General features: G+C 45.7%; 1 protein-coding gene across 2 annotated transcripts in view; it reads left to right on the top strand.

The window, feature by feature from the left end:
• Positions 1-11,856, top strand: part of LOC149371693 (uncharacterized) — a 34,791-nt gene extending 22,935 nt beyond the window's left edge. For both annotated transcript variants that reach the window (XM_089565936.1, XM_089565935.1), the window contains one exon: positions 10,995-11,856. In XM_089565936.1, the coding sequence (XP_089422062.1) occupies positions 10,995-11,205 (211 nt within the window). In that variant the 3' untranslated portion in view covers positions 11,206-11,856. The remainder of the gene's footprint in view (positions 1-10,994) is intronic.
• Positions 11,857-18,313: the final 6,457 nt, after the last annotated feature.

The following is an 18,313-nucleotide window of genomic DNA, read 5'->3' as shown; positions in this document are numbered from 1 at the left end:
GAGAGAGCGGTCACCATTATGTGACTGTTAGCTAACATTTATTAATTATTCTGTAATTATTCACTGAATGCTGCATGTTGCAATCGTACTCTTGAAGACTGTATTCTTTCGAGACACATCCATTTCGCAGAGCCTGCCAAAGTGGAGAAGGTATTGGGATATTCTTATAACCACGACTGCTATCTGAGCCCAGCACACACTCAGTGAAGGCAGCATCCATTTGAACATCACCTTCAATTTTTTTTTATAAAGCGGTGCAGAATAAAAAAAGAACAAAAACAACGTGTATAATATCTGTAGCAGACTGATGTTCCGCAAGTGAGCTTTGCTTCAGTCAGCGGATTCACCTTGCCTAGGGATGCCGGAGAAGTTTCCTTCACAGCCACAGGTGATGCGACAACCTACAGGCTACACGATTCCAAATTTGGGACAAGTAGGCTTACTTTAATGCAACTATATGGGCATCAGAATGTCCTACAGAGGTAATTAGTAAGCTGATTAGTAAATAGAAGTCTAGAACGACCTCAGCCTTGTGCCAGAGTCATTCACTTGTCTCTTACAAGAGAGTAATAATCAGTGCACCAGCGGCCTGAGCAGGCTGTAGTTATAGCCACGCGAGCACACCTGACTTTTAATAATTTAAAGGCGCGAGATGAGTGCTGTATCATTTTGTTTGGTACCGTACTTGCAATGATTCAAGAATCGAAATAAACTGAGAAAATTCACTAAACAACTTCTCCAAATTCAACCTGTCTGCACATCATTTGAGCCCACGCAAAACCCCAAAACTTGTGTGCTAACGATTTATTCGCTGAGCATGTAGACGTCTGGCTGGTGGGGCAGCATAGCGTCGAGCATGCTAATCACTTCCCGGCCATGTACCGGGCGAAACGGTGGTAATCCGGTGGTTTCTTGAATGCGTGGAGTTGTACGCAAACGAAACGTATGGCAGCACCTCGTCCCAGGTTTTGTGCTCGATATCGACATAAATAGAGAACATGTCAGGTCAAGGCGCTCGGTGCGCCCGTTTGTATGCGAGCGTTGGTTGGCGGTGTGGGTTAAGCTCAATATCTCGGACATAAGTTGGGACATAAATACGGCACCACGGTCGGTGATCAGAACCTCTGGGGCACCGTGTGAAAGAACGATTGACTCGGCGAAAAACTTGGCCGCACCAGAAGCTGTTGAAGAAGGAAAAGCTCGCGATTCGGCATAGCGCGTGAGGTATTCCGTTACAACAGCGATCCATCCGAGTTCCCCGATTGCGACGTGGGAAAGGTCCGAGCAGATCCACGCTGACTTGCTGGAACGGAGTGGGCGGTGGTATGATGGGGTGAAGGCGTCCTGCGGCCTTCCGCCTTTGACACTCGCGGCAGCTCCTGATGCAAGGACGAACCGTCAGCATATTATAAAAGAATATTACTGCGATGGCAGTGAAGGCTTGACTTCTTTGAATGGCGGCATGTGAGAGCAAGTAGCGAAGCCTCCGCCATCCAGAAACTCATGAGAGGAGACCACCGCGCAGCAGCGGAACGAACTAAATCAAAGAGCAGCAGCGGGACTGTAAACCGGAAGGTAAAGGCTTTTGCAGCTTTGCCACATCAGTTCATATGTTCGTCAGTTCTTAAAGAAAAGGATCTGCTGATAAATTACTAGCATGTCACACCATTGGTGCTCGTTAATATTCACTCTTTTTTATCTATCCCTGTCTTGAACAGAAAAAAGTAAATAACGACTGAGAGAGAGAGAGAGAGCAATAGAGAGAGAGAAACTCTTTAATGAAGTACAGAGAATTTAGCCGGCGTTTAAATTACGCTGGCATGCTACTCTGCGTAGGGAGGGGAATTTGGGAGATAAAGACAGAAAGGAGAGCAGGGTCAGGTCAGGGAAAAGCTTGTGTCTGTGTTATGCGCCAGACGAAAAATAAAAGCAATAGGTCCGCCTACCACCGCCATTCTTTCTGAAGCATGCACATTCTTTTGTGGTTGAAAAAAAATCGGGGCACAGAACGACGAAAATGAAGCGTTTGACTGCAAAACTGTTGCATGCGCCCGCCACAGTTTTTGGACGCCAGTAGTTGTAAGCCGCGTGCATATACATTCTTTGACAGCTGGTACGCAGGAAAGGAGAAAAGAAGACGGAACGATATTCCGCATGAAGAGGCCTTTATGGTCTGCCGCCGAGAGGCATTTCTCGTACTTGAATGGCCCAGCGTTTTTATTTGCTCAATTAAAGTCGCCCGACGCTCGAGGCATGAAAGATATGCACAGAGCGAGAGATCCGCGTCAGATACATTTCGCCACGTGCCACCGCCATGCGGGCGACACGCGCAAATCGCTGCGGTTTGCTAATTCCTCCGCAAACTGGTGCGCATTAATTGCTACGCCGCGAGTTTGTTAATAACTGAAACCTGATTGATCTCTGGTGACCCTTTGCTGAGCTATTTTACTTTGCATGTGTCACACTCAAACGCGCCGGTCGCTGAGCCTCTTCTGCATGCATCTCTTACTGTTGGGGCTATATTAGGTCTTGAGCTGGATAGGCAGGCCATTTTGTCGCCCCCACTTCTCATCGCCCCGCATTTACAAGGCACAGTTGCTTCTATATGCATGACACGCGATCATCCCGGTTTGATTTCACGTTGCTGTGTTTGAGGGGACTTCGACTCTTTTGTTACTTCTAATACGAGGGGCAAGTGTCATGCGATACAGGGGTTAAACTGGTGTGCTCCATAGCTACACTGAAAAAAAAGGGCAGAAGATTATTCCAGCTGCGCACCACTGTGCCTAATTTGGGGGATGGAATATAAGCCGTTAATTGGCACAGAAGTGTTTTTTTTTCTTTTGTTCATCGGCCAGCCCACGAGCTGACGAGACGTGGAGACTGAGAACTTTTAAGTGAGTAAACTCTGTCCGACACGTGTCCTCAGTCAGTCCTATTTGCAGAAAGTTTCACGGTGGTGCAAGTGCTCGTGTACGACTGTGAAGCCTACCGCCAGACTTACATGGGTGTGTTCAGATAAGGACGGTAATGGAGGTGCCACGACGATTTGTTGCTTCCAATGAAATTCTTATATGTGACGGGCAAATGTGTCGACACAGGAGAATCGACTTAGTTTTGCAAGAAAAACTGTGGTTTTTTTTTTGGGAAAAAATATCGTTTTCAACACGAGGTGGAAAACATCGCTTTCGCGATTTCGAAAAATCGCCAGTTTGGATCCACGCAGAAATAAAATAAAATTTTGCGCAACTGGATTATTTTTCTATTAATTTTGCGCAAACTTTTCGGTTAGAAGCAACACAAAAAATTCGGCCAGCGGTTTAACGTTGCTAAGCACGATATATAGTGCGAAAGCAGGTTTTGCAAGTGCACACCACTGTCGACCGTTGTTGCTTCGAAGGCCCAGGCGCGCTATATACATCTCGGAGCAGACTGAATCAGTCCGGGCTAGTCACGCTCGTTTACTAGCGTGACGCTCAGGGTTGCCGTTGGGAATTTTTCAAAAAGAGCCAGAACTGAAGCTCAAAGTAGCCAAAAGTAGCCACGCCACCTGATCTTGGCGCCAAATTTGTAGCCAAGTAGAAAAGAACCATTATTATAAGCAACTTTTATTAATGAACAATAAATTTTGAATCAACACAAAAACACAGAGTAAATAAAGAGCACGGAATTTTGGGCCTCTTGCTCGGCCTTCAAGTATCAAGTACGTTCCAAATAAATAAAAGTTCAGTCCGCGTAGTTTATCTAGAGTAGATAGTGTTCTTGCCCGAGTAATTTTGGCACATTCTATTCAACAACTCAGCAGGAACGTTAAACGATGATGCTGTTTTTTCTTGGAGTCGTAGCCCAAATTTGATTCGCAGAATCGCCATAAGCAAGTCCGGCTTCATTTTGTTACGGATCTCTGTTTTCGTCAAGTTCACGCAAGAGAACACGCGCTCTGCATCAGCATTAGAAATTGGAAGGGTCAAAATTTTCAGTGCTCTTTGCTCCAGGTGTTGAAAAGGGCATTCGCCGCAAGTGTCCTTGTACGATGCCGCTGCGTGCCAGAAAGTCAAACATGATGCGCGATCAAGTGCACCCCTAATTCTCTGCTGCTGGCGTATTTCAGACTCCAGTTCGTTGGAGGAATATTTGCGTCGAGGACGCGCGCCCGCATGAAGGCGACCAGGACAGCAATGAGGACAGCAAAGCTTGGAAATAATTGTTCTTTTCTGTTCTTGCTTGCTATTGTATATGCAATTTAAAAAAAAAATGGCTAGTAAGTGCGCCAAAATAGAAGTTCAAAGTAGCCAGAAAGTAGCCAAGGAGCCAGCGGGAAATTTTCATCGCCAGACGTGGTCGAGAAGTAGCCAATTTGGCGCAAAGTAGCCACCAACGGCAACCCTGGTGACGCTAGTCACGCTAGTACTTCCCGAGAATGCCACCGTCCTGGAGGAAATGTTTCAGTGCTATGACCTCTCGTTTCTGTCATGCATGCGTCGGCCATGGGCCTAAAACCTTCTGAAGACTGAAAGCCCTTTTATGGCCAAGTACCCCTTCAGTCGTCACTGTCAGGCTCTGAGCAACCCAGCAGCAGATGAGGTACGGTCCTTGCCAAAAGTTTAGAGCCCAGGGGGTTCACTTCCAAGCTTTATATTGGGACTCCAGGAGCATTCATGGAATTCCTACCTATTGCAGGAGGCAGTACCAGAAATCTTCTCATGTCCAGGAAATTTGGAGCGCTAGAGTTTGGAACCCCCTAGGCTCCAAACTTTTGACGAAGGCTGTACATTCTCATCCTCCTGACACACATCGGGGATTGTCTGCACGTCCAATTCTATGTAGAAAATGTTTCGTTTAGGCTGTTCCCGATCGTAAGCGGTGAATGAGAGTCTCTAGGCTTCTGTTGAGTGGTATTGGGATTGTAAACTGTGACTGGGGGTCAATTTGATAAAGGTTAGAAGGTATAAAATTTGGCTGGAACCACATTTTTTCCTTCATACTGATTCCCATGTGTCTTATGCGGATTTCACATCCTGCTAATGGCAGGCCTGAAGTTGAAGCATTAGCATGAGCTTGCCTGGCCTCTGCATCTGCTTTAGTGTTTCATCGACGCATGCAAAGCCCAACTATACCATTTCGCGCACCTTTTGTTTAAGTTTATTTAAACGCGCTACCTATGAAACGCCATAAAAGTTTGAGCTAAATGCTGTATAAATCTCTTTCGAAGCCAAATTGCCATGAAATACCTCTGAAGCAGGGCAAATTTCTGAATCCCATTAGCCAGACGTATAGAAGCCACGTATAGAAGCCACGTGAAGAAGCAAACGCATCCTTTTTTTGACTTATAAAAAACGCTTACAAGAAAAATATGCTTCCCAGGTATATTCTGAGAATTTTTTGTTGTGCTAACTAAAATCCAATAACATGCGCTCAGTTCGAACTTCGAATTCATGACCGTTGCGCATTTAACACAAAATATGATCTGTGTTAGGATTTTATATTATAGTTTAAAACAATATAATATAACACTTTTTTTGTCTGGTGTGAACGCCAGCTCTTCCCTTCCACCCCTTGGGAAATTATGAAGCTATCTTAGAGGCTTCTTATTTTAATCTCCGTCAAAGTTCCTTTTTACGACGTTTTCAATTCTAGATGGTTTCAACGCCTAATTAAAAATCACCTTCCCCAACTAGAAGTACAAATTTTTCTGACGGTAGCAAAAATAATGGATTAATGCTGCCAAAAAATTTGCATCTCAACTTCTTCGTTCTTCTTGTCCCAATATTGTTCAAAAACTGCCCTTATTGGAATGCCTTACTTTTTAAGCAATGTTTGAAATTTTTTGCTGCAAAATTTACAAGCCAAAAGATATTTTTCTATTGATATCAACATAAGAGTTTGCATACAATTACTGAAAAAATAACCAGGCTAGAAAAAATTTATTTCCCTTCCTGCAGGGATCCAATTTAGCGATTTTTTGAAATCGTAAAACCGGCTTTTTCCATCTGGTCTGATTTACGATCTTTTTTTTAAAAAAAAAAACACTACAGCATTTCTTGCAAAACTAAGCACGATTTCCTTGTGTCGCCGCATTTGCCCATCAAATATCAAAATTTCATTGAAAGCTAAAAATGGTCATGGGGGCTTGATTACCGTTGATATCTGAACACATCTATACATGGTGTTTTATTAGTGACGTTAAACCTCATAAACCAAACCAAACTCTTTATAAAACTTTTAAAAAAGGCTCCTTCAGTTACAAGAGCTTTTTTCTCATCATAGAAATGTCAGCGGTGCAGTACATCAGAATACAGCTAAGACGTGCTAACTAGCTGGTTGGTTAACTAATACTGAATAGGTTTGGTTTATTGGTTTATTGGGGTTTAACGTCCCAAAGCTACACAGGCTATGAGAGACGCCGTAGTGAAGGGCTCCGGAAATTTCGACCACCTGGGGTTCTTTAACGTGCACTGACATCGCACAGTACACGGGCCTCTAGAATTTCGCCTCCATCGAAATTCAGCCACCGCGGCCGGGATCGAACCCGCGTCTTTCGGGCCAGCAGCCGAGCACCACAACCACTGAGCCACCACGGCGGGTGTAATAATGAATAGATAACTTTTAACCAGTACTGTTAGATTTCTTAATTATCGAGAGGCGCGTAGCCTACCGTAATTGATGTCCATATAGAATATCGAAAACCCATTTGCCCTCGGTGGTGTGGCCCAACAAATTTTGGCTATTTCGACCAGTTACGTGCACTGGAGAGGATGCTTTGCTTGCAAGCTTCTTGAAAGCGCATGCATTTTGGCGCGATGTAGCCAAAATTTGCTGGGCCGTAGCGCCGGTGGTAACCCCGGTAATTCTGGGCGGCAAGGAAGCGCTGTAGCAGAAACTTATTGCAATCGCATTGGGACTGCCTTTGCATGCTTCCCACACAGGCTTATGGCGATTCGCTTCCTATTTATGTGGTTATTTGAAATACCTTACAGGCACATTGGGCATTGTGTGAGGTGGGCGTATAATAATATACAGTGTATTACTAATCAAGGGAAACACATGGAAAACATACAATCATGACAAACAATATATCGACAAATTAGTAGAGAAAAATAAGAATTAAAAAAGATTTCAACGGAGGCGTGCTAACTGAAGGTTTCGGTGAAATGTGTTATGAGTCGAGTATGGAAAAAATCTAGATTAGACACGGAAGCATACCTTGTGCTTGGCGCATGATGGCCTTAGCTGCCTATGTGCCATTGAACCCAACACAACACAACCAGACATGGAAGCGATGTTTTCTGGTAGGTCATTCCATTATCTGATGACTCGTGGTAACGCTGATGAATTGAAAGCGAATGTATCCCAATATATCCTTGCGAAACTGAGTTGATTATAAAATCTTTTCGACGTGCGGGATAGGATATCGAGGAAAAATGAGCTTGTTCTATTTAAGTATACATATTTGTGAAATAGTGTTACGAGAGCGATGTCGCGGCGTGTGCTTAATGATTGTAGAGAAAGATAGGTTTTAATCTGAGTGACGCTTGAATGGTAGCTATAACTTCGTGAAATGAATCGTGCTGCCCTGTTTTAGATAGATTATAACGTGGTGATCATGTTGTTATGATAGGGAGACCAAACTGAACAAGCAAATTCAAGTTGTGGACGAACAAAACTGAGGTATGCTAGTTTTTGAATATTAGATGGTGAATTTCGGAGATTACGGCGTAGGTAGCCTAATGACTTTGAGGCGACCGCTCATATGAATGAGATATGGAATGACCATGGGAGATCTGGAGAAAGGTCAACGCGAAGTATTTGTAATGTGATACGTGAGAGAGTAGATCATTTTGAATACTGTATGTTTAGCTCGACTTGTTACTTTTACGGAAGAAAGAGATGAGTTTGAACTTTTACTTTTTTTTTTGCACTTTGCAAGAGTCATTAACATCAGTTGCACCAGTGGTTAAAGGGCAACTGCAGCACTTTTTTGAGAATTTCGCGATATTCAAGGATTCAAATCTATGTAGGCTGTAGGTAAAGCATGCCAAGTGTTTCTGCACTAGCATTTAAAATAGTGACGTAATCGACGATTGAATTTTGCGCTTGTCCTCAGTGCACAGGAGGAGTGCAGGAAAACTCAGCGTGGCGTCACGGAAGGTATGATTTCAATTTACCGCTCTCCCCAGCCACACCCTACCCTGATGTGTTAGGCGCTGCCAAACAACTCTCAGAAGGGTTCACCTTCGGTGCCGTTGGTTTTGTTGCTTCAAAGTAGGCGTTTGTGCGTTGGAAATGTACCGATACCTTCGATGACGTCATCATGCGCCCCCCACTTGGCGTTGTGCGCTGCGGAGAAGCTTGAAGGGCGTCCGGTTTTTAATCGGCGATTACTTCACTATTTCAAGTGCTAGCCCAAAAAGAGTTCGCATGCTTTACCTGCACGTTTCACACATTCGCCCCTCTTAAGCTCGTTGATTTCTAAAACCTATGCAGTTTCCCTTTAATAAGCTGGTCTGACTGGAGCGCCAGGAGGTCATTAGTTGATCTAATAGGGCGGTATGTAATGCAATCATCCGCGAAGATTCGCATACTGGAAGTTATATTATTAGTTAAATCATTGATATAAGTAAGAAATAATAAGGCACCAAGCATACTACCCTGCGGCACACCGGAGCTAACCGGGGAATGGTTAGAGGACAGATTACTAACAAATACAAACTGTTGGCGGTGCGAGAGTAAGTTGCGAATTAAAGTCAGCGAGTCTAGACGGAGTTATGATAATTTCGAAATTATGCGGCAGTCCGCGATCACGCAGTGGTGTCCTGACGACCTTGCAACAGAGAAAGGGGCACAAATATTTAAAAAGGCAAAAGTCTGACGAAAAAGGCTGCTCTGCAATGCATAAAGCGCGCAACTGCACAGCCCACCCGAGATTGGCAACAATGGAAGGGCGTAAATGGAAATGGCTGCTGACGACTCCTAATGCATAGGGTGAGAGAGTATTTTACTCCTCCCCGGCTTGTCTTCAGTAAAATGGAAGTGTTCCAGCCTTCTGTGAAGTCCCGCATGAACACGCGTCGCACAAACAGACGCATTTTTGGCCGCTACGAAGCAGACGTGTCGCAGGTTCCTACGGAGTCACACGTGCATACAGGTCTTCTCCCAAGTGTTGCACAGACGGGTCACAGCAAGGTCTGACGGAGTCACGCACAAGTTCTACATGTCGCAGGCTAGTAAGATGTCCCATAGGGAAATGTGCCACGTGCATCTACAAGTAACACATGCTTACGTGTCAGATGCCTCTACAAGGTCACACACACGAGCCTCAACGAAGTCCCGCATGCAGACGAATTTCGGCCATATACGAAGCGATGAACGCAGACGTGGCGCAGGCCTCTACAAAGTGGCACACACAAAGCTCTACGAAGTTAGGCATGCAGACCTGCGTCGCAAGCCTCTATGGAGTAGCGCATATGCATATCTTTCTTACAGCCTCTACAAAGCCCCGCATGCAGACGAATCGGAGCCATCTACGAAGTGACGAACGCAGACTAGTCGCATGCCTCTATGAAGTCACACATAAATATGGTTTAGCAAAACGTTGAGTTGGGCTGATTGGTGCAGGGTCATTGTAAAACAGCGCAACAGACGAGGGACCAGAGAAAGAAAGATATATGAAGCGGCTGTCCTGTGTCTTTCTTTCTCTGGTCCTTCATCTGTTGCGCCTTTTAAAAAATGTAGTCAAAGAAATCGACATGTCGCAGGCCTTCATCAAGTCACACATGCAGACCTGTAGCAAGTCTCCAAGAAGTCACACTTGCAGACGTGTTGCAGGCGTTTACGAAGTAGCACACACAGAGTTGCGTGCCAGGTCTTCCTGAAGTCACGCATACGGGTCAATTTATGTACAGACAGGTACAGGTACACAGGCCCCATGTATATGAACGGACGGGTGGTTTCATGGCCTGTTCCCTTTCCTTCGTTCTCTGATAGCTCATCGTTAAAAAGCAACTGCAGCACTTTTTTGAGAATTTCGCGATATTCAAGGATTCAAATCTATATAGAATGTAGATAAAGCACGCCAAGTGTTTTTGCACTAGGATATAAAATAGTGACGTAATCGACGAATGAATTTTGCGCTTTTCCTCAATGCACTGGAGGAGTGCAGGAAAATTCAGCGTGACGTCATGGAAGGTATGATTTCAAGTTACCGCTGTCGTCAGCCACACCCTGCCCTGACTTGTTAGACGCTGCCAAACAACTCTCGGCAGGGTTTGCCTTCGGTGGCGTTGGTTTTTTCCTTCAAAGCAGGCGTTTGTGCGGTGGAAATGTACCGCCACCTTCGATGACGTCACCATGCGCCCCCCCCCCCACTTGGCGTTGTGCGTTGCGGAGAAGCTTGAAGGGTGTCCAGATTTTAATCGGCGATTACTTCCCTATTTCAAGTGCTAGCCCAAAAAGACTTCGCATGCTTTACCTGCTAGTTTCACACATTCGACCCTCTCAAGATCGCTGATTTCTAAAACCTATGCAGTTTCCCTTTAACTATGCATTTAAGTCACCAATTACGTATCCCAACGGCGAACATGCTGAAGCTCATCATCTTCTGTCAACCTTGATTTCATTTAGTTCTTATATCTATAGTCTACCCACAATATAACAGATCGCAAGCCCACCACAATTACATATGAAGGCATAAGGCATATTTTTCTCAGCACCCACTTTTCGGCCCATTCAGATAACATTCTAATTGAACCCTACAGGTGAATACTGGAGTCATGATCACAATGCACTGCGCCTATGGCCACGTCTTTACAGTAAAATAAGTGCGCTGTGGGGCGATTGGAGCCCGATTAACGCGTGCAGTACGGAAGCTTTTCTCAAAGATTACGATTCACAGCCGGCTTGATGCTTCTTTAATCTTTGACAAAGGTATGCGGCATGCCCCTAATGCAGCCGATGTTTAAGCGCAATTAATCCATAACCTTATCGCTGTTTTACAGGGTGTACCACAAGCACCACACCAAGCACAAGATCCACAACGTGCACCACTTGCACAAAGTATATATTCCGGTGCACCACCACACCAAGACGGTGCACCACAAGCACTACGTGCATCGCGACGGCCACGACGACTATGGAGGTCACGGTAGCCACAAGGTTGTCTACATCATCCACAAAGACGGCGGTTACCGCTGGCACCGCAGGCGGTAGCCTCGCTGGCTGGCAAGGAGTGCAGTTATTCGGTGTGAAGTCCTCGTGACATCTTTTCACATTAGATGCGTACTTAAGCTAAAAAACAGGACAGCGTAAGCCATTTTTCAAGCTTTTGCACTTACCCTTCAGACGATCTTCAAAGGTGTTAACGTGTACAGCGAAGCGGTTCGACGAACGGATCCCTCAGTCAGGAACGGAAAATATTCTTTCGTTTCTTAGCGTGCCTTTTGTGAGGTTAGTTTGTGAGAAAGTTATTTAGTGGAATACAATTCAGGGAGGCAAATATTTCCGCATGGGTGTATGGTTATATATCCAGGGCACCAGTTATGCTTTACCAGCTACCACACAGTCGGGCTTTGATCGCTGAAGATTTTGAGCATCTCTTCCTCCATATATGGCTTAACATAGGGCATAACCTAAGTACGAGCGAAAGAAAGTTCGTGCTTGTGAAAAAAAAGTTTTATTTTTATGAGAAGGAGCTACTTACAGCCAGGCATTCTTGAATTCGGACTTTGATGAGCGTCTTTTGAAATATTCATCTTTCGTGCGCAAACGCAGCACGACACAGCAAGAAAGACAAACACAGGCGCTTTCTTTCTTTCTTTCTTTCTTTCTTTCTTTCTTTCTTTCTTTCTTTCTTTCTTTCTTTCTTTCTTTCTTTCTTTCTTTCTTTCTTTCTTTCTTTCTTTCTTTCTTTCTTTCTTTCTTTCTTTCTTTCTTTCTTTCTTTCTTTCTTTCTTTCTTTCTTTCTTTCTTTCTTTCTTTCTTTCTTTCTTTCTTTCTTTCTTTTTTCTTTCTTACTTTCTTTCTTTCTTCCTTTCTGTGTCGTGTTGTGTTTGTGATGAAAAGATGAATAATCTGTCAGAAAACCAACTAGCTCAACATCTAACTCTTTTAACGTCCTTTGAAATGAGCGCGGCACTCGCAGATACCAAATATCAAGTAATGCATTCGTTGGACAGTCTCCGGAAGGACCTCGAAGTTGACGCAACGTCCGGCGCATTTATTCCTATATTAAAGTTTTCGCGCAACTGGAGCACCTGTAGGCACATGACTGAAAGCACGTCGCCAGCGCCTCCATCGCTGCGAAGCAGCTCTTTGTTTTTATGCTCAGGCAGCTTCTAGTTTTACTGGTGGCTGATTTAGAGGTAACTCTGGAGGGAGGGGGCGAGCGGCGGTTCTATTTAGCGCCGTGCATTTCTTCAACTTTCATCCGTAAAAAAAATAAATAAAAAGGCAGGTCTGGTACATATGTCTCGCTTGAGGTGGCCGTCGCTCCCCTCCGTTGACATTGTTCATAATAAATCCCTGAACTTTATAAAAACAAAGACCGAGAATGTGTCGCTCGCGCCCCTTTTGCTGTGCGAGCCATGTGAAACGTAAACGCCTGCGCTACCGACGGGATCCTTCGTGAGCACGCCTTGCCAGACGTTGACTCAACTGTGTGTGCTGCTGTCAGCAGTGTCCCAACTCTGTCTCCAGAACTGCGAGTTTGTCTCTCTCACATCATAGTGGGCCAGTGTGTTGTTTGTACGCAGTGCATCATTAAACGTTGTTCTTGTAGCGTCGAGTGGAGCGTCGTCAGTTCTTGCGCCAAGAGCGCATTCCAATAAGCGCGCTGTGACTTGGTTAAGCGAAAGAAAAAAAAAAATCAGTGGAAAGACGCCTGCTTCGACAGCTGTTTTGAGCGCCATGGTTGCGCTTGCATGACTACAGATATAACACATTGTAATCGCTGCGGAAACCATGTCGTGTGAGCAGCAGCTCAATCCGAGTGTATTTTCGGTATCTCACGTCCACTGGGCGGGTTTGACGAGTTTTACTTATTTATTTTAATGTAAAAGCATTAGAAGGCCATGTTGACGACGCCGGAAGTGTCCGCAAAATGTGTTGCCGGAAGTTGGTCCCCTGTGACGTCATCGGTCATATGACGTCATGAGACATTAGAATGAAATGAAAATTTAATAAAGATAAGAACAGGAAACTGGGGTCTTGGTGGGAATCGAACCCGGGCCGCCAGCGTTCGTTATGACGTGATATGATGACGCAAAATTTAGAGAGTGATGACGTCACACCCGAACTGATTCACAATCGCTGCCACGTGCAGAGAGGAGGAATCATAGATAAAGACGCGCGGCGCAAAACCGCGTCCGCCGATTTAAGAGAATTCATTATTTCCAAACAATCAGCAGTGCAAAGGATATGTTCATCTGTTTCCCAAGATTGGACTGATTTCAATGGGTATCACAATATAACATACACAGTATTCCAACAAATGTGCACTATGGCTTAGGTTATAGTTGCAATAACATCACAATTTGGTCCCTTCCACGGTTTAAGTTTGCACGAGCTAGCTTTATGCAGCTGCAGCACGTGCTTATGTATACAGTGCGGGGAAAAATTATGAACACTCGCCAGCCTTCCTAAGTACGAACGGATGGGCACGGTCACTCTTTTCTTTCCGACGACAATGAGCCTCGTCGACCAGCGCAGGAGGAAGACTTTCTCCCCGATTACAACAAGTTCCCCGCTCAAGTGTTTAAGTAAAAGTGTTCTCAGGCGATACTGCCGGGGAAACATAGCTTTCTGCGGGCGTCCCGGCAAACGAGCCAGTCCGTCCGTTTCCAAAGCACATATGCACCAATGCACATTATTAGTTGGACAATGGCATCTCTGTGGTGACTCTGCCATTGCATACGTATTTGAAACATGCGCGTTACCAAACGCCAAAAGTTGCGTGCGACTGGGCATTCATAAACAGCATGATTTAAAGTTTCAGTTCGACCGCTTTGCGCGCATGAGGCGGAGGGTGCCACGCCCCATGCCGCAAGGCGGTCGGCTGTGGGCCGCGCTTTCCATTCTCGAAGCCAAGTAAGTTGCAAACGCCTGCGGGGAGGGAGGCAGTATCTCTGTGTTTCCGCTTTCTTTTGAGCGCTTTCCAGCGCTGGTCTTCATCTTGGGTGTGAAACGCTACATATTCACACGTTTCACTCGCAGATAGTTCTCTCAGTTCACATTCAGGCTGGCTGTTCTCCAGAAAATGTAATGATGTCGCCACATGCTGGGTAGAATGCTGGTGACTTCTGGACCGCCGGGACGTTCCAATCTGATAGTTCGAAAACACGGCGCGACGTTCCCATCAGGTATGCCGTAAGTTGTCTGCCTCGGTACATTGTGTCTAAGATGAGATCCCACAAGGCCAACACACGACACATAACTTCGAGGTCTGGAATGCTGAAACCACACATGTTTGTTGCCAAGCGAAAAAGGACCCTTGCTACGCTCTCTGCCTGTCAGTCCCAAAAGAAAGAGCCACACACGGTGGCTAACCTCTGGAGTACGCGGCGAGGAGGGCGTGCAATTTTAGTGACATAGAAGAGAGATGCTACAATGCTGGTTTTAGTAAGGTATGGTCGTTCAGAAAACGGTAGGTGAAAAGTTCTGGCAACCTCGATCTGCTGTGCAGCCTTGCGCTTTATTTCATTACAGGCGGTACTGGCTACTTCACCTGAGGCTAGAAGCGTGACACCTAGGACTTTTACTCTGTCTACCAATTGGACACCATCAGGGAATTTATCCTCAAAGCACCCAAAGCGTAACAATGAGCTTTTAGCTGGATTGAGGCGCGCACCTGGCAGGCAGCTGTAGGTGTGAAAAGGCTGCAGGATTGATCTATAACTGTCAGTGTTCCAATAAAAAGAGTGACATCATCAGCACACGCTGCTACTCTAACCTCGCCCAGGCCTCGAGGAGGGAAGCCACGTATCCGATTGCAACTTTGGATCTGTTGCAACAACGGTTCTATGCAAAGGATGAAGAGAACTGAAGACAGCGGGAACCCCTGGCGCATACCTCGGCTCACTGGTATGGGGTCAGTTAGCTGGTCGTTGACTGCGAGACTAGCTTCTAGATCTGTGTATAGCAGCCTCAAGACATCTATCAAGCGTTTAAGGAAGCCGAAGCAGTATTTTTCTTGTCCCAGGGAAACGAAAGCGTCCTAAACGTGTGCGCGTAGCAAATGTGACTAGATGACGAATTAAGGCCACTGAAGAAAAAATTGTGCGTCCAGGCGGTCCAGGCACACAACATGTCTGAACATGAAGACTTTTATCCTGTTCTAGACGCCTCTTTGGCTTTCCACTTGGCTTGCCCCATTTCTGGGGCTGGCTGGTGCATGAATTTTCTTCGTAGTTATTCACATGAAGGCACACTGCAGCTTCGTGCTTGCGGTGAGCTGTAACTCCAGCTTTGCATGTGCACTTCTCTTGTTCAACGAAAAGATCTCTTCTCCAGGCATGACCACGCCAGCTTACGAGAGAAAGAAAAATGAGACAACGCAGACGTTTGTCCCCGGATATAGAGCACAACTGCCTTCTCAAAGTTGCCTCTACAGCTTTTAAGGCGGAAGCCTTTAATGCCTCATCGTTGTAAGCAGTTGTTGTCGACAGAAAATGTCACGCTTTTCAATTGGTCGAAATGCTCGTGACGTCACAGTGCGCGAATTTCAAATGGGGCCAATTGTACTTTGGCTAGTAACCATGCAACCAATCAAAGGGATCATATAGTGATGCTCCAACTAAGTGGGACTGAGCTTAGTTAATTGCTTAATTAATCAATTAGCCTGGTCAGAAGACAGAGGAAAAGAAAAGAAAGACGCGCGTCGCAGCGACAACAGCGTCCGCGGAAGGAGACGCTGCTGAAAAAAACAGATAAGTACGAAGCCGCGTTCGCTCCACCACCACGCACTTCCCCACATCCTAGACAGTTCCAACATTTGACAGGTGAATGACAGAACACGATGGATAGAAATACAATGATATAAATATGAAATAGCCTAATTAACCTTTCTAGTTAGACCGCATAAATCAATAAAACCGAGAACGAAATTGGTCGAGTTGGGGAATCGAACCAGGGTCTCCGGAGTGCGATACGAGCACGCTAGCCACTCCGTAATGCTAGCTGAATGGTTTGGAATGAACAAAGGCGCGTCTAGCTAATACGGCGTCTTCGTTCACTCCCATCTTCCCCCTTTCCCTTACGGCGAGGTGCAGGTGTCCACCCAGATATGCGAGAGAGATACATTTCCTTTCCTCAAAAAATAAATTTACCATCCAGCAAGGCGTACAGCCGAATTGGCGATGGCGTTCTGTGGACTCCCTGGCAGCGTTGCAAGACGCTGTCGCGTTCCACTCTTACAGGCGAAGCTTAACATGTTAACCACACATCAGTAACACACGCAGACAGCCAATGGACGCGTCATTCGCTGGTAGCACTTGAATCATCATTCACAACCACATTCGGGGCAGAATGCTGTACTCAGGCTTTCGCCTTGCACCACTTTAGTCGCCAAAGTGACTCCTAATTTTTTATGTATAGTGTAACCACGCTAGTATGCAAACAAATACGAACCACCGACTAGCCCGCCTTTCCCTGTTATCCAGATATTCAGCCACATGTCCCATGCACAGTGCAGATTTTTAAGGCGGAAGCCTTTAATGCCTCATCGTTGTAAGCATGAGATGTCGACAGAAAATGTCACGCTTTTCAATTGGTCGAAACGGCCGTGACGTCACAGGGCGCGAATTTCAAATGGGGCCAATTGTACTTTGGCTAGTAACCATGCAACCAATTAAAGGGATCGTATAGTGATGCTCCAACTAAAAGGGACCGAGTTTAGTTAATTGCTTAATTAAATCAATTAGCCTACTAAAATAGAGAAGAATAAAGAGGTCAGAAGAGGAAAAGAAAAGAATATAAAGAACCACGTGCTCAAAAACAGACGCTGCTGAAAAAAAAAAAAACAGATAACCGGCCGAACCCTCGTTCGCTCCACCACCACCTACTTCTCCACCCAGTTTCTCGTTTCATATACATTGTGTCGAACATCCCAGACAGTTCCAACATTTGAGAGGTGAATGACAGAACGCGATGGATAGAATTGCAATAGTACAAATATCAAATAGCCTGATTAACCTTTCCAGTCAGACCACATAAATCAATAAAACCGAATACGGAATTGAGAGAGTTGGGGAATCGAACCAGGGTCTCCGGAGTGCGACACGAGCACGCTAGCCACTCCGCCATGCAAGCTGAACGATTTGGAATGAACAAAGGCGCGTCTAGCTAACGGCGTCTTCGTTCACTCCCATCTTCCCCCTTCCCTTACGGCGAGGTTCAGGTGTCCACCCAGATATGCTAGAGAGAGAGATACATTTCCTTTCCTCAAAAATAAATTTACCCTCCAGCAAGGCGTAGAACCGAATGGGCGATGGCGTTCTGTGGACTCCCTGGCAGCGTTTCAAGACGCTGTCGCCTTCCACTCTTAGAGGCGAAGCTCAACATCTTAACCACACATCAGTGACACAAGCAGACAGCCAATGGACGCGTCATTCGCTGGCAGCACTTGAATCATCATTCACAACCACATTCGTGGCAGAATGCTGTACTCAGGCTTTCGCCTTGCACCACTTTAGTCGCCAAAGTGGCTCCTAATTTTGCAACTAACTTCAATGACACACCAACGGAGCACGCGTGGCTCATACCTTCTGAGGCTTTTCAGTGGATAGTATTCCATGATCGTAAGCTGTTGTCCCCGACAGTGCACGATTCCTTCTGCAAGAATGCCATATCAAAACAACCAAAGCGTATACATGCCTCATATTTGACAACGGAGAACACCGATCGAGTGTACAGCTTCAATGAGCAGTGCTTATAGAACAATCGGTATTTTGAGCATAAACAAAATGACAGACCTAGTACACGTCGTACGTGGTCTGATCGCTCACTTGTGAAGCGGGCTTCCCGTGCTTCGTCGTTGTCAATCGTCTGCTACACAGAGTGCACGGGAGAAACTAGCTTTTCGCCTTTGATCAAGTTTGCTTTACGGAAATAGCTGTCAAGCTGGCTGACCTTTTTGAAGCCGCACTCCAGGCGGTACACTGTGACGCGCCACAGATGCAAAGTGAGAGCTCTGCACGTGCGTGGAAGCGAGCGGGAATGCCACAGTACCAGGAGAAAACGCCCAGTTGGTTATTGTTCTACTTTTCTGCAGAGATGGCGCTCCCTGTCAGGAGCAGTAGCGCCGCTAGGCGGTGCTTGCGTAACA

Source organism: Amblyomma mixtum, chromosome 1 (assembly GCF_055824585.1).
Source record: "Amblyomma mixtum isolate Tamu chromosome 1, ASM5582458v1, whole genome shotgun sequence".
Taxonomy (NCBI): Eukaryota; Metazoa; Arthropoda; class Arachnida; order Ixodida; family Ixodidae; genus Amblyomma; species Amblyomma mixtum.
Note: the sequence above shows the minus strand (reverse complement) of the source record. Positions and strands in the feature narration are given on the sequence as shown.